This window comes from Corvus cornix, chromosome 1A (assembly GCF_000738735.6).
Source record: "Corvus cornix cornix isolate S_Up_H32 chromosome 1A, ASM73873v5, whole genome shotgun sequence".
NCBI classification, from domain to species: domain Eukaryota; kingdom Metazoa; phylum Chordata; class Aves; order Passeriformes; family Corvidae; genus Corvus; species Corvus cornix.
Genome location: NC_047057.1, coordinates 70,738,863 through 70,756,352, shown reverse-complemented (window position 1 = coordinate 70,756,352; position 17,490 = coordinate 70,738,863). Strand labels below are relative to the sequence as shown.

General features: G+C 40.3%; 1 protein-coding gene across 4 annotated transcripts in view; it reads right to left on the bottom strand.

The window, feature by feature from the left end:
- Positions 1 to 17,490, bottom strand: part of EPS8 (epidermal growth factor receptor pathway substrate 8) — a 127,448-nt gene that overhangs the window by 8,786 nt on the left and 101,172 nt on the right. For 3 of the 4 annotated variants that reach the window (XM_010404177.4, XM_039571682.1, XM_019288743.3), the window contains 5 exons: positions 16,519 to 16,702; positions 12,660 to 12,793; positions 9,249 to 9,360; positions 8,232 to 8,375; positions 145 to 382 (listed from right to left, as the gene is read on the bottom strand). In XM_010404177.4, coding sequence (XP_010402479.1) covers positions 145 to 382; positions 8,232 to 8,375; positions 9,249 to 9,360; positions 12,660 to 12,793; positions 16,519 to 16,702 — 812 coding nt within the window. The remainder of the gene's footprint in view (positions 1 to 144; positions 383 to 8,231; positions 8,376 to 9,248; positions 9,361 to 12,659; positions 12,794 to 16,518; positions 16,703 to 17,490) is intronic. The other variant, XM_039571683.1, reaches the window with a different exon arrangement.

The window sequence follows — 17,490 nt, the reverse complement described above, 5'->3', positions numbered from 1 at the left end:
AACCTGTATTTTAAACGTAAGGTTAAAACTAAACTTTTCATGAAGATTTATCTGAAACGCAACTTCAAGGGACCTCAGAACGAAGCAAAACACAGAGGGGAAAGGCAGCAAAGCTTTGTGTCTTGCTTCTTAGGGCACACTTACGATCCACAGGAATTTGCTTCTGCCGTTGGGTGTCCCGGGCGACGCTGCCGCCGCTGTCGCTGGAGGTGCTGCTTTGGCGGCTGACAGCTGCTGGCGCCTTGGGCACGGGGACTGGGATGGGTGCTGGGGCACTGGGAGGCAGGGGGACAGCCACGGGGACAGGAGCAGGTGTGGGAGGCGGCGAGGGCGTAGCAGGAACCGGATCGGGCTGTTTCGGTCCATAGTCCGTCCTTTGTTTCTGGAAGGATGCAGAGAGGCTCAGTCAGACAGCAACATTTGGGCAAGACGTCAGGCAAACCCAGACTTTGCACCAAATGGTGTCACTTACTCCACAGAAGCATCTTACTTGCCAGATGTAGTTTCAAAGCTTGCCAAAACTTGATCTGGCATCAGTGTTTGGCATCTATTTCCTTCTCTGCCAGACACGAGACTCATCAGCAATGGAATCATCTGAAACCCATTTCTTTCTTTCAAGCAGATGAATTCCATAAATGAGATTGTTTTAAAATCCCAAACTTCTACTAACTGGCACTTTTGTAACAGCTTTTAAAATTTTTGACTTGTTGAACTTTATCAGTGTAAAAATGTGTATTTTAGAGATGTTATGGAAAAAAAAACCCTGTGAAAAATGAACATATCCAGCCACATCTAAACTCAGCTAATGTTTTAACTTATAAATGCCACTGAGGTTAGGATAATGCATTATTTCTTGAACTGCAGACAGCATTTAAGAGGTTCCTGCTCCTCCTTTCCATTCATCTGTGCCTTTTCATCTATTGACATGATCACTACAAGCCACCTCAAGGCAATAATCTGATTTAAAAACAAGCCCCAAATCTCACAATTCTTGGATGAGGGCTGTTATTTCTTTCTCCCCCACTTCATGCAATGTTCTAACAACGTGTAAGTTATCTTGCTGCTAATAACTATCTAGCAGGTGTCTCAAGAACAATTTTGGAAAGTAATTTCCTTGTCTTTAGAATGGCACCAGGTACAGGAAGAACACCTGTATTTTGCCAAAGCAATCATAAAGACACACAAATCCACAAGCAACCTGCGCTACCCCTTTCTTTCAAGCAGTTCAAACTCTGTATCTCACTGTTTAACAATGTTCCCTCTCCACAGTTTTGGACCAACACAGCTTGAATGTTCAATATTAAAGTTTGTTTGCTCAATAGGGATGCCTCATTTCGTAGTTATGAGAAGTCTGCTTACTTTGGGATGAAGAGAGATGAACACATTCCCCAGATTCATTGCTCCTTCCTGCAATACCTTTCCCTATTTCCTTGGAGGCAGAGGGTTTACGGAGGATCAAGTAGGGAAATATTTGTAGGAGCCACATGTTAGAATTTGAGCAGCAGATAACTGCCCTGGCAACAATCAAACCTTCATTAAATGTCAGCAACTGCCCTTGCACAGGAATCCCCAGCTCAGTGAAGTCCAGCCAATGGACAAGGAATTTAGTAGTGAGTGTAAACTGTTACAGCAATGCTGATTTACACCAGCAGAATATTCATCCCATCGGCTTCTCCAGCCAAACAATTAAGCCTGAGAAAATGAGCCTTACTTCCCTTGGATGATTTTTCACTTAAACCATAATAGTCAGTTACTAAATCAAACGCACATCCCTGCAGAACATTTCCCATTAAATGGTTTTGTTTGTTCATTTTTCTTTTATCTCAGCATTTAGTTGCTCAAAGGCATCCATCTCAACTGCTTTGTGCAATGTGGGGAGATTAAAAAAAATAACCATGGTTGACTTTTCTGTATTTTACTGCTTCAGTGTTAAGACAATAAATGCTTTTTTAACTGTCATATGACAAGAAAAGTGAAATGCATAACATGAAAGTGAACAAGCAGAATAAATATATTTGTGAAATTTGCCCTTTGGGGGAAAGAGAGTGCCCTACTAGGTGTATTGCAAACATACCATAATTTATTATATATAGATGTACTATGATAGACTCAAAATCTTGTCAGTGAATTAAAAAATTTCACAGCTACTAAAACATTCCAATGATATTCACATCTTCTTGTCTTGTTCACAGATTTCGATTACTAGACTGTCATCCCCACAACATACCTTCTTCATGTGTGTTTTGACCTTCTTAAAAAAAACCACAAGGAAAAAGTAGCACTTTTTTATGACAGAGAGGATCCATTACAAACCAAGGCATCCACTGCACGTTGCCACAATCATAATCCAGAAAAAGTCATAGCTAAAAACTATGTGTAACTCTCCATGGATGTTACTGGAGGAGCTGCAAAAACATGTTGTACTGCAATCATAAGCCTCATCAAAACAACCTGCTGCAGTGAAAACAAAAATTAATCTGGAAGCATCACTCAAATTCTAAATTTACAAATGCAACCACATTAAGATACACTTTGCATATTGCTGAACAGTGCCCAAAAGCCAATTATATATTTGAATCCCATTTAAAATTTCTTTTTTTAACACTTCTTTTTTAATTCCAGATCTTCTGAGGACATGCCCACTTTCATCCCATCACTTCTATTCATTGCTACAAAAAGAACCAAGCATGCACTATGGAATTTGGTGACTACATAGCCCAAAAGAGGGATTTTTGAGACTCAGTATCAGAAGAGTAATTCAGTTACCTCTGAAAGCTCTCCCAGTAATTGCTGTGAGGAAAATGGAGCAAATCACATCGAATAGTATTGTTAGAAAGGTAAAAAGTAACTGTCTCACACATCACTCCTGAAATTTCATACACATTAGCAATTTAAACTAAAGGAACATTCAGTCTTAGTAATTACCTCTTCTTACTCACTAGAAAACTAACAGTGAGTTATTCTGATATTCTTATTTTGAATAGGGAACAGTGCTGGCTAAAAAACATACTCATGTGATACCATATAAGCAACCAGCTCTTTCCAAAGCACCTACCCAGACAGGAACTTAAGAAAATAGTTTTAATAGAAATCAAAACCCAAGGAAAAGACTGCCAATGGATTGAAGATCATCAGGTGAATGTAAAGAACACTTGCAACTGTAGAACAGTAAGAGTCAAGTCACAGCAGGCATTTAAAAAGTGTTTGTTTGTTCTAGCTCAAGAAATGCTGGCTAGCTCAGCAAATGAGATAAAGGTAGCTGCTCTCAGACATGTACTCGTAGGATGGTTTGGGTTGGGAGGCACCTCAAGGTTCCATCTAATTCCAACACCCCTGACATGAGCAGGGACACCTTCCACCAGACCAGGTTGCTCAAACACCCATCCAATCTGTCCTTGAACACTTCCAGGGATGGGGCATCCAAAGGTTCTCTGGGCAACCTGTGCCAGGGCCTCACCACCCTCATGGTGAAGAATTTTTTCGTAATATCCCATCTAAACCTGTCCTTTTGAAGATTAAAGCCATCACCCCCTGTTGTATCACTCCATGCCCTTGTAAAAGTCCCTCTCCAGATCTCTTGCTGGCCCCATTTACTGACAGGCCTTTGGAAAGTCTCCCCAGAGTTTTCTCCAGGCTGAATAATCCCAGCTCTCAGCCTTTCCTCACAGGAGAGATGTTTCATCCCTCCAATCATCCTGGTGCCTCCTCTGGGCTCTCTCCAGCAGCTCTGTGTCCTTCCTGCTCTGGGCCCCAGAGCTGGAGGCAGCTCTGCAAGTGGGGCACAATCCCCTCCCTGGACAATCTGACTAGCTACTCACTGATTTCTTCACAGCAAGAACAACAGTGAACAACCCTGGGGTTTATTTTTCCTTCTTCCTCATATTTTTATTTCTTTTAAGAATGAACTTGCACTCCTCAATTCACGTAAATTGGAACAAATGCTCTAAATTATTTGGAATGGTGATGATACACACATTAGAAATCTGGATATATCACAAAAGCTTACTGGGACTAAATTTTGTTTTCTTATTTCTTGCCAGAAGATCTTTGTTTGTACAGGAAAAAAATTAAATCCCAAAGCTGTTTTCAACACACTACAGGCTGCATCTGGTTAAAAAAACAAGATTCAGTATGATTCAATCTATTTTTAATGGAAGCAAAATAATAACTTTGAGTAAAAATGCTCATGGTATCAACCCTAATTCTTCATCAGGGTAAAAGAGTGGGAACAATATATTTTCAAATCTATTTTAGCATTAAGAAAAGGGAATATACATATTCAAACTATGGGGAAAACAGACAACATTAAAGAGGCATTGGAAACAACCAAAACCAATGTCAGTGCTGGGAAATGCTCTCATTAAGTTAACACAGACACAGAGCTTTCCATTTACCCTCCTTCTGAACGTTTCAGTGCCACACTCCTGTTTGCACAGTGACATGAGTCCACCAAGAGGGCTGCAGAGCATTCAGCCTCCGTTTTGTCAACAGCACTGTGGTCTGGATCTTTTCCTGAGACTCATTTCAAGGGACAAGAGAGAACCAACCACTTGTCTTCAACCAAAAGGGCCAGTGAGGAACCCAAGACTGGAAGAGAAAATTTCTTTCAAAAGGGTCTTTTGCCAGAGTTTACTTTGGTGGGCTCAGCTATTATGCAAACAGCTGGCTATTAAAATCCCATTAAAAACCACCTAAACAGTTCTTTGTGGGGAATACATTTGTGGTTTTACTGAATTTACAGGAAACTTAGGCAGAATTTACTTATTCAAATTGTTATTAGCTAGGATTAGTCCCCATTAAAAAAAAAAAAGAAAGAAAAAAAGAAAATATGGTCAGACTGGGGACTTTTAAGCCCTATCACTAATCAAATCCTTTTTCAACTACTTGGTACATTTTTGTGTAATAAGTGGCATCCCATAATTTGAGATTGGATCAATGCTGAACTGGACAGGAAACAACTTTTTGGATTTTTTTTAAGCCCTCAAAAAATCTTGGTCATGTGAAAATTTGATGTGAAATAAGATAAGAGAGATGCTGGCCCTTGGTCAAAAATGATGACATCTCTTTGGCTATGGCCACATGAACACCTGGCATCTGCATCTCTTCATTATCCAACACTTCATGATCTGCAGGAAGGGCACCAGCAGGCAAAAGCTGAGTGTGACACCACGACACTGGCTTGGAGCACAGAAGCTGTGCTTGAGGGGACACAACTGCCCACAGAGGTGTTTGGAGAGAGCTGATAAACAGAGAGACTGGAAAGAAAGGTTCTGACAGCATATCACCAAGACAGGCAAAGGACGCTCATCCCAGTTGAGGCACAGACTTTTTGTCTTGGTGTTTCTCTGCCACAGACTTGCTTTGTACACACACTCTCACACTCCTGTGGACAGTCATGTTTTTTTAAAATGAGACTGCAGGACTGGATCTTATTAAACATTTACTCCCTGCCTAAGGATTTCATACACATCACTGATAATATAACTGTCTCACCTCACAAAGGGTGTCAGCAGATTAATTAACATGCCCACCAAGATACACAATTCCATCCTAATTATGTTTTTCAAATTTCACTTTCAAGAGCATTAATAAATAGTTGATAAAATGCACATAAAATAGGAAATACTACGATGAATTGTTTTATAGGTTCACCAGCAATACTTTTACAAATTAAGAAATCAGAGTGCTTGGGAAACTCTTTATGTTCATATATAATAGGATGGTTAAATACCAATGCTGGCTCACAATAAAAAAGCCAGATTAAATGACCAACACCCCAGAAGACTCTGATAAACAATAATTAACATTAGTAGAAAATAGAAGAATTCAGCAAAATGCTCTCCTAAAAATACAAAAGTACCAAAACAAGCAAAAATACTGTTTCCTGGAACTAATTCAACTGACCAGAACTCAAACAATGTTACAGCCTCTGACTCACAAAGATAATTAAAAAACTGGGGTATTGCTGGCAATGTTCTGCAAGTATCACCTCAGTGCTTTCAAGTGAGTATCTGGGACCTGGATCCTGAAAGCAACTGAGCGAAAAATCAGGATTTAAAGTAATGTGTGGCCTTAGAGGTCACTAGGCAGGGGAACAGAGTGAGAGCAAAATAAACTTTGCAGCTCTAAGAATAATTGTGATAATGAGGTATCCATCTCTCAGAGAAGGGGTGTCTGTAGCATAATCAAGTGAAAAAAATCCTCTCTTTCAATGGAAATCTAGATCCTTCCAAATAATCTATAAACACCCTTTGGTGAGCAGTGCACTGGAGGTTATTAGTCTGTGAAAGAAGCCACTACCCTTGCACATAACACTTATCTGCAGGTGGCCACAGCAGACAGGCCACTTTGAAACACACTAAGGCAACTTAGGAGAGCAGCAAAAGCTGCACAGCACCAAGCACTGAGCCTGCTCCTGTTCAGGGTCTGGCAAAGGCACTGATAGGAACCACTCCGATTTCCTGCTCTACCCACAAGTTCTCCTGTCTGACTTTGGGCACGGCTTTCATCCCTTCAAGGCCTCCTTTCTCTCTGAAATGGCAGCAAAGTCTCATAGGGCCGTTGTGAAAACAAATGGAGCTATGCAAACACTTCCCAGATGAACCATGTGTCCATCACAGGAAAACAGACAAACGAGCATGTTCAGAAGTGCTAAAATTATGAAAATCACCACTGAACTGTCTTGGTAAAGACTTAATTTATCCTGTGCAATTCATTACATTCATAAATAATTTCACAATATTTCAAGCTCAGATTTCAGTATGATCAAGCGGTAGAATAACCTGCCAGAGGGCAAAGTAACAAACTTATCTTAAACGTTGTTCCCTGACCCCTAATTTTCACAGGTCCATGGAGAATGCTTTGTGGAAATTATTATTTTATTCAATGCCATGTCCTGTCATTATTTCAAACAGAGAATTTCAAACCCTGCAATGTGTTATAAAAGAAGAGTGTGAGAACCTCTGCTCAAAACTCTACTCAGCCTGCTCAGGACGTGGTGGCAAATTCCAAACACACAAAATGACATGCACAGGAAGGAAAAAAACAAGCCAGATCTTTAAATCAGGAAAAGCACTCGAGATGCATGCTTCACTTCACAGACAGGCAAACCCACAATCAGTGCACAATGAGCCAGTATGTTACAGGCAAACAATTTGGGACAGGAAAGCTCAGAAATGGTCTGCTTCAAGCCCACCAAGATCAAGTCAGGTCTACTGCATTATTTTGCAAAACATTGTGGTATTTCTTGGTTTTCAGTCATCAGCTGGAAGGTGCAGACACAAAGAATTAATACTAGACTAGATTAAATTATTAAACTTCAAGTTTCACCAGAAGTTTGGTTTAAAAGTCTCATTCAGAGGCAGGCGTGGAATTTCTGCTTAATCCAAACTTGTTTGCCTAAGCTTTCAAGATCATTAGAAAAAAAAAAGGAAAGAAAGAGGTCTTAGGAAATATAACTTCTTCTTTTAGCAGCCTCTGACCCCCTTAAATTTTGTCTAAAAATACACACTACAACTTTATCCTGTATATCCTTACTTGGGTGGATAACTGTGCTGATGTAAGAATTTTTTTTAAAGTAATTTACCCTCTAATTCTGTTCAACATAGAAAAGAAATAACAACAACAAAAAAATATATTAATTCCACAGCACTACATGAAAGAAAATTAAAATTAGGTCAGGATAATAGAGTGCTATTGATGCACAGACACAGTAATTGAAAAATACCTGCTTTGTGAATTCAAAAGCAAATATGCCTCCTTTTTATGACTCTAAAATTACAATAATTAAATAAATTCAAGACTGGGAGAGAGACACACAAAGACAGAAAATAAAAAGAAAAGCTGGAGTTCACTCTTCTAGGAAAAACAAAGATGACCCTACCTTAAATAATTCAAACTCCTTCTTTGGCATCAACAGCTATCAATTCACAAAGGATATTTGCAATTAAAATAAATGCATACACATCCATTAGGACTGAAATTACCACCTCTAAGCAAATAAGCAGGTAAAAAAACCTGAGGTAAAACATTTTGCTGTATCTCTCAACTATGTTCTGAAGTTAGACTCTGTGAAATACAGACATCACCTTCAGCCTCTACAAGAAATGTAAATTAATTGTGACATATCAGTGGAGCACGCAGCTATTTGAGCCTTGCTGTGACTCTCCTCCTCCTCCACATGCACACACTGACACTTCCAAGGGAGGTTTTGCTCCCAGGATGGGCAGTACCTGGATGGTGCGGGTATAGGCAGGCTCCGGCCATCCCTGACCGCCTTCTGCATTCCTCAGAGGGTCCAAAATGTTGTTTGGCACAAAGCCTGTGCTGCCACTTTTGTTCTGAACCTTCCACCACTGCTTTCTGTCATCGAGAATCTGAAATAATTTGGTAAATTAATTACATTTTTTTTCTGACTTTCCTCCTGCCAGTACTCAGCCTGTGCATCATTTCAAAACAAAACCACGACTTTGCCAGGTTCTGCGTCTGCCAACAGATCTCGCACAGAGAAAGAAAGTGTCCCTGAGAAACCCCTGTACCTCCCCTGATTCTCACCATCATTAATTCTACATGGTTCTACCACACTTTTCAAAATGGGGCTCTCAAGGAAAAATATGTGTCTAATGAACTTCAGTCAACTCAGGCACGTGCTGGATGAAAACCAAGTGGAGCGAAAATCAAGTACTTGCCGCCATCTCTACAACCCATATGCTGTTGGCAAAAGGAAGAAATTATTACTAATAAGCCAAGTAAAGGCATTGCTCTGGGAGAGCACAAATTTGGAGACATGGCACTTCTTAGTAAACAGGGAACAGGAGCAGGATGGCCGGGAGCAGTCAGAAGTCCGACTACCTGCCCCACAATCTCATACTCTGCATTTTCTCCCTTTGTTGCTCCCTCACTTCCAAATGCATCTCACTTTTATGATGCCAAATCCTCTCGGAAAGAACAGCCCTCCACTATACCCTGTGTGTACACAGATAGTTATTTAAACACCTCTTAATGTTTAAAAGCAACACTAGAGAAGATGGAAGGAGCACAGAAATGTATTTTTAGCACGGATCTCTACAGCACCCTTCCTAAGTCAGCAAAACTGATGCAAAACAAATTAACTGAACTTTCCATACTAAGGCAGACAAGTCAAACACATCGAAGCAAACATTAAGGGAAGCCACACCGTCCACAGGAAAGGTACCCTCAGCTTTGAGCAGCACCAGAAATTTTTGTGTTGTCTTTGCAAACAAAATTACCTCTACAATCTCTTCTTTCATGACAGAAAGCTCACTGTTGTTTCTTGCCACGAATTCATACTTGCATTTGGCGTACTTCTTGCTCTGTGCTTTATTGTGTGCTTCATAGTTTCTGCAAAGCAAAGATCAGACTATTGTTCAGAGAGACAGGCAAGCAAATAAAACCACAAAATGCCCTCTTCGAACAGCCCACAAAACATTTTTTAAACAAAAACCTCTCAACCACAATATGATGCTGCCATAGATGACTTGTTCATAATACACTGGTTTAAGTGCCAATAAAAGAATTAAAAACAAAATAAAGTGGTGGCTGAAATACACAGGCCTCAAGAACTGCTAAGCTTTATCAGCTCACTGCTTGCACGACGTATGATAACAGCCTAGATTAGCAGGTGCTATTGTTTTAAAATAAACATGTACTCTATATTTAGTTTGTTTTCCTACAGAAGGTTAAACAGTCATTTGCCATATAAACAAATGACTATACTTAGGATATAATTGATAGCTTGTGCTTTGTATGAAATTGTATTTCCAGCGTTCATCACAGATTGTTTCAAATACATAATAGGTGAATAAATTTTTGCCATCAACACTAATGGAGTTAAACTCTAAAAAATGTTCTCCTATTGTAGATCAGTTTTCTTAATCGACCATAAGATGCCATCAACTTTAACAGCTTCAAGATACTTTATCAATTAAAAATGAGAAATAACTTCTTGCCAGTTACACACAGGATTCATTGTAGAGCAAGGCATATCACAGTAAGCTCTGTATCCTTCTGTTTCCATGAGGAAAGACCTGTCCAGAGCTCCTACTTTCTTTGACACAACACTTTTTTTAATTGAGAAGTCCCCAGCCAACTCCAAACAGGTCCACAAAACCCCCCAGTAACTTTATTCACTTGTTGCAAATTACATAAACACATACTGGGCAGTAAAGCAAGCAAGCAAACAAACAAACCCCACATGAATAAGTAAGTAAATAAATAAATACATAAATAAATAAATCCAAACAGCTAATGAAAACATGAAGCAATCCATGGCTTGAAATGCTGGGTTCAAGGTCACGGCCTGGGGGTATGAACACAAGATGTTGCTGCTGCTGCTGCTGCTGGTGCTCTGTAACTGTGGGTTCCAGGTGTGCCTGAGCAATCCAGCAGCTACCTGGCTATTGCACGGCTGTGGAGAACTGTCTCACTTGACTTGAAGAGCAGAACCAAGGAAAATCATACTTGGATTGAAAGATCATTTTGAAAGAAAGACAAAACACTAACAGTATTTAAGGAGAGAGTGAAAAGCAGGGGATGACCCCCAGCCTGCAGAAGAGCTTTTACAAGGCTGAACAACGTGTAATACGAATTTTTCCTGTCACCCACTTAAAATTCATATAATTTTGAATTTCTTTCTTCCCGTCTCAGAGATACAACTAATGTAGCTCTGACAGTACTTTTACTTACAGACTGCCTTTCCAAAATCGTTTCAATAACTGTGTCTTCCTATTTTGTCCACACCTAGCTATCCTGATTCCTTCAAACATGGAACTCAGCAGGAATTTTTAAAAATTTCTACATTTTAGTTTTACTCCACACAGCAACATGCACATGACCAGCCCATGGCTGCATGCCTCTGAAGAGACCCTAATTCTTCAAGCCCAGGCTCATCAGACAGTTTACTCTGGGCACAAATATTCTGAATGCTTCCCTCCACCCATCCTCCACTGTGTTTCTTACTGCCTATCAGATATACCATAATTTCAGGCCTCAGCTCTTCACTGCACACTGCTTGAGAGCCTAGAAGCTTGCACAGACTTTCAGAGAGCTTTTCTTCAAATGACAGTGAAAATCAAACTACACAGCAGAAAACGCTACTTTGAAACACCACAAAACTTGCTGAAAATTTTTCAGTACTCTTGTGGCATCAGAGTTCCTGAAATATCTAATACCCACTGAAAGTCTAAGATTCTGACACTTCATTTGCATCACCCAAGGGAAGAATGTCTTACATCAGTGGTGAGAAACAGGCACCACTACAGCAGGTCTCATTCCACAGCTTTCGAAAGACTAATTTCAACTTTCATGAACTGTTTCTTAGAAACAGCCATTTCTCAACCACAAAGGAGGCTCGGATAACTCTTTCAGTTCCAGACAGATGCCCTGATATCATCAACAGTTCAATGCAGTGAGACTCACTCTCTAAAACTGGAGGCAAAAACACTTGCATGGAATATTCTTACTCTGAAAGGACAAAACAGGTCTTACATGACAGATAAGGTCCACATTACAGGTGAGGGGAAGGAATTTAGAGTACAGATCATCCAGATTTCAAGCTGACTGGTCCTGAGACAAGAATGCAACAGGCAATCAAGTTTAAGAAAACAATTAAGAGATGACTACTCTGCTGTTGTTGCTATGAAGAATAAATTCAAAGTTCAGGGAAATAATTGAGTCTTCAACCTGCACACCACATGGGAATTTGCTTGCAAGCAGATTAACAACAGGATCTTTTAGCACACGTCTCAAAACTAGGAATTCTGAAAGGGTTTTCACCAAAAGAGTTTTATCAATGATGCTTTAACCAGCAATTTGATCTCCAAAACTTAGCTTAAACATTTTCCATGGCTCATAGGACAAAATACTTTTCATATAGTGTATATGGAATATGGTTTGGCACAGGAGAGCAGTTCCAATGCTTCTTTACTGATCTGCTTCCACAGCCTGTGCTGCTATAAATTCTCCCCAGACACAAGGCCAAGGATCACTGCATTTCATCTTGTCAAGTTATTCAGTTTTAGGATAAAATGAAGGGGGTGAGAGAGAATGTGCAAAAAGACACCGTTTGCTATGCAAACATTTCAGAGCATTTTCTGTAACATTTGAAAGAGGATGGAAGAGACAGGGTGTCACTGTTCTGAAAGTGGGTATTTATACACCAGCCCAGAAAACAAAGAGCAGGAGATGATGGAGCACTAAGTGAGCAGCTAAGAAAAATCAAACAATCAATCAAAACAACTACAGGTGAATCTCAGAGCAGACTTGTCATTCTTTGTAATTCTGAAAAGAGCAAAGAGTGTAGTTAAAACCATGAAACAAATCAGAACGAAAATCTGAACCCAAGTGGGAGGATTCTGTGCTTGCCATTGGGTCGGAATTCCACCGTATCATTTTTGACAAAAGCAGCAATTTAACATCATCGATAAACAGGGTATTTCACAGAAATTATATGGAAAGATCTTAAGGACACATCTTAGAGAAGCAAAAGCAGAATACCCACTGCTAAACAGAATCACTTCCCCCAGTACAGAGAACGACCCTCTCCAGACACAAGCAGAGGCAACCACAGACCCCGCCACCCCAAGAGCAGTAAGTGGGGACAGTTTTCCACAGCACCACGGCCGCTGCCGAGTCAGGGTTACCTATCTACATGCCGGCTAACAGTTTGCTTAAAGGCAGCCACAGCTGCCCCCTGGTCCAGCAGAGGCCCTCTCTTGTACACTGTGTTACTGAATGCGTACCCATCCGCCGGGGGGTAGTCGGGAACGCCGGGAGGCTGCAAGACAAAAAGGGAACAAAGCCGCAAACTGGATTAGTGCCATCCGCCCCTGCGCTTCATCCCGCACCCCCAGGGGCCCTGCCAGCATTCCCCCATCCTCAGGTGCCCACGGGTCTGCCATGAAAAGTTAATAACTTCTGCGTTTCAAGTACATAAACGCGGAGATCAAAAGGATAAGAATAAAAGAATTTCTATCCTGAGTCATCCCACTGCATTAATATTGCAGCGGATGTTCTTTAGGAAAGCAGTTCTCTGGGGCAAGGGCCGTGTCATCTCTCAGATATCACCACAGCAACACAACTTATAAACAGTGGCTGAGCTGCTTGAAAAGGAACTGCACAGTAAAACTGCTCTGAGCTTCTGTTCTGGGTGCACACCTCAAGCCACAAACCTCTAGCCAGCCAACAGTAAGTCTGTGTAAGAAAGAAAGTAAAATTATCACTCTGTTGCAGGATCATAATATTAAAGAGCTCGTTCATGTCACACTCTCACTGAATATGGCTATAGTCCATGAAGAAATGCAAAAAGGAGTGTGATAGTTGGTATAATTATGGGTTTTAATTAAGGAAAATAATCATACTTTATCACAAGCACATATGTAAGAACATTCAGAGCTTTATGAAATTCCTTTTTTTTTTTTAACAAAAAAAAATGAACCACCTTAAATTCAGCATTGACACTCCCCTTCTAGGCAAGAATGATTTTAATCACCATTTCCAAAAACAAGACCAAGCTCAACAGTTCATTTGTGGATATTATGATACTGAAATAGCTCATTTTATATCCTTTCCTTGTACCATCCAGCTGCATGACTTACACTGGCTGAGATTCACCAGAATTTGCCAAATCTTTATGCCTGGTGTGTTGGGTTTTTTTTTTTTGTTTTCTCCTGTGTTGTTTTTGCTTTTGGCTTATTTTTTTTCTTATCTCTGTTAATGTGGCTACAGAAAAGTTACTCGCCCAATCTCTACCTCCAGGTGTCTGACTTGGCACCAGAGCCACTCGCTTAGGGGACTGAGGGTTTATGAAAAGCAATTAAAACCACACACAGAACTCCCCATACAAATAGAATATTCTTTAAAACTGTATTATTAAGACCTCTTTGGAAAAAAATCTCCAGTGTGACCTGGCTTATGCCTTACACCAAAAGACACCCAGGAAGCAGGAATTCATTTTACTTCACACATAAATTATTTGCATTGCTTTAGCCTCACTGGACACTCTCTGGTGGCTGTTCCACCACCATTTGAAGTCCTTGTTGCTGAACTGCCTCCACCTTAAAACCCCTCTGCTGGGAGCTGCATGTGTGGCTGGATCTTAAGGTTCAGGAATTCGGGAATGGAAAGAAAAAAAAGAGGTTTTCAGGGGTGGGAACCTCCAATGCACTTTTCCTGGTGCTAGAGCCCAGCCCAGCAGGGAGAACAGGGCCATGCACCCCTCTCCACTCCCAGCACAGATCTCCCCAGGCAGCCTTGCTTCTGGGGAGATGAATTCCACACCGACACACACGAGGCCAATCAGCAGCAAGAGACCAACACTTCCACTCTCATCTTGTTTTTCCAGCACTCCTCATTAAACAGTTACAGCAGACTTAGGAAAGAATAATTATCTTTGCATCACCCACTCCAGGGCAGCTTTTGCTCCAGACAAACAGCATTTTGCACTCAGGCAGCTCTTTCCAGCTGAGCACCTGCAGCATTTCACAGCTATTAAGCAGCTCAGTGCCTTTTCCCCCAGGGATGTGCTAGGGATGCATGGGCACAGGGAGCCAAGGTACCAAGGTTAAACCACTTGCCCAGAACCTTGTGGGAATCAGTGACAGTCATGAAACCAATGCCTGACATCCCAGGAACCAGGCACACAAACTACTTCAGTGAACTGGGATATATATATATATAAAAATATATATATAATAAACAACTACCAGTGCATGAAAAAGACTGAAGTGAAATCAACTCCCTGAAACACAAGCAACTGAAACACCTCAATATAGTCTCCCCCTTCAGACTGGTTTTAGGTTGTTATATATATAAATAACATGAAATTCTTAAAATCATCAGAGGAGAAAAATTAATGACCTTTTTTCAACACTATCGAAAAAAGTTTCAATCTTGTTGTCTGATGTTGTTGTAGCTACTGTTATTATTATTATTATTATTATTATTTAGAAGGAACACAATATAAACAAAACCCCACATGGAAATGTAGACCAGTAATGAAAAATGGGACAATAGTTGATGTTTTTTGGGAGGTCACTAGGGAAGGGGGGGTGACAGCAACAGCAAAAGCTACATTTCACATTACTGTGCCTGTTAACTTTACTAAATGCTTTTATTCTCAAAAGGAATCACTAGCAATAACTTAGTTTTTGTCACATTTATTCTTGTATATCTTGTTAGGCATGAGGCCAAGCAGTGCTTTAAGTAATCAAATGTGTATTATGTAATCCCCCCTTTGCTTGGCAGGCTTTTTACCAATTTTATTTGTCTCTATAGCTGAGTAGACTTTTTTTTGACTAACAGAGGTTCTCATGAAAGTAAAGTTTTAATGTGACTGGGAAGTTTTGTCAAGTTTTTGCTGGGGAGGCTTTGCTATCTCCAATTAGAGAATTGATCTGCAAGAAAACAACATCCCATAACAGCCAATAAAAATTCCCCAAGATGGAAAAGACTCTTAAAATTCTTAGGTGCATTTCCATCTCACAGCTGCTAACAGGGTACCTTGGATTAGCTAACACTTGATTTAAACTAAAACCAGAATAGAAAAATAAATAAAAAATGTAAATTAAATCCTGTGTCCTCCCAACAAAAGACAAAACCTTCCAAAAGGAAAACTTTTGTGTGTTTAAAAAGGATATAGCCTTTTTTTTCCTGTTAATTAAAGAGCAACAAAATCCACATGTATTCTTAAAATTTTTCACAAAAATCAAAGTTCATTTTCTGGTAAGTTCTATTGAAAATAGGATAGAATAGAATCTTGAGAAACAAGGGGCTGGCTATAAAGTTGGTCAGAAAATGCAACCTGGTTTCTCTAAAGGCTTTAGATGGGGATGCATATTTCCATTCTTTAAAGAGAATAACCTAACTTTTGCTAAATTCATGACGTTCCTTTGAAGAAAATTTTGGGAAAATGTTTTTGACAATAATTTTCCTGTCAGCAGGGTTTTTTTAGAAGTAGACCTAATCTACCTGATATGGTATTGCCCTGAGAGCACCTCTGAATACTTACAAGCAATACAGTGAAAGTATCAATATGTTAGTGAAAGGAATATTAAATTCCACATTTATGAAGAAGCAGTTTAAGTCCAAAATTCTACCAAAAATGGGGGGGTTCTTTCATTTAGACTGTGTGCCTGTGATTGAAAGCACTTTGGTTCAAACATTGCCCAAAGTATCTACGATCAAAATCAATGGGATCTGATAGCAGAGCTCAATCAAACTGAACCTAAGGGCTTGGACTGTCCTCCCAGCTGAGGCAGGGAAGTGCACAAGTTCAAGGAGAGCAGCAGGCAAAAAAAACCTTGTATTTTCCTAACTGCATTTTTGGTGGCTGAACAGGTATATGGTTTCCTGTGACTTCAACGTTAAGTGTAAAGAGCTTGCACTGACAGAGCAGGTGCCAGAGCAGGGTTTCTCCAGGCCTGTCCCAGAATATTGTCCTTAGGGAGGCAGTGGCTGGTGCTGCCCTCAGCTAATTAACAGAACACTTTTGCAGGACCTTACCTCACTTGACAGTCTTTTCATCTCTTGCTTCCGCTGTTGCTCTGCAACGTTTGCCACAGACTCAGCCAAGTGGTTGAGCTCTTGCTCCTTTGGAGCTCCCATGAAGTTCAGCAAAGGAGGCTCCCAACCATTTCGGAAACGGGGGACATAAGGGGGAATAAAATGGTCCTTTGGCCATTCAGCTCTGTGTGAAAAGCAAATTAGAAATCTGTGTCAAGGGCCACACTGGTTTAATAGGGTTCCTATAAATTGAAATGCTTTAGAATTTTTATCAGTATAGAGGAGAGGCTGGGATTACAGTACAGGCAGAATCATGCTAGAAAAGAGAAAATCAGCAGAACACATTTATTTATCACAACTATCCTCCCTGCAGCGCCCTGCAGAAAAGAATTTGCTCCTTCTATAAGGACATGTCCGTGCTAAAGCACAACAAACAGAAGTTTTTAGCAAAGGATGGGTAATAGAAGAATCAATCAAAACAAATCTAGGACTTGTTTTAACAGTGAGACATGGGCAAAAATATTGCAATGCTCTATTTGTGTGAAAGCACCAACAAAAGACTGAAAGAAAGCACCAGCTTTGTAAGAACACCTGAAAGCAGGCATGAAGCATGGAAGCTACACCTAAAACGAAAAATAAACAAATGCTTTCACAGACATAAACCTCACCCAACTCTACATGCTCCAAGACACAAGAACTATCATCACATTTGCTGTTTCATAGTCCAGATTGATCTTTTTAAAGACTGTACTACTTTTCAGAGTTCCCCTAGCATTCTCTATTGTAATACCAAGCACCTAAATGAATGCTTTCCTGCTCTGCCTTTGCACTACCCATAACACTCTGTCCCACAGCATAAATTACTGTGTCCTCACAGTGGAAGCAGAAACAGGAGTGTACCTTACAGTCTTTTAACAGGCTCGTTGCTGACACTGCTCAAAATCAAGGGACAAACGCTGCCAGCCAGGAGCA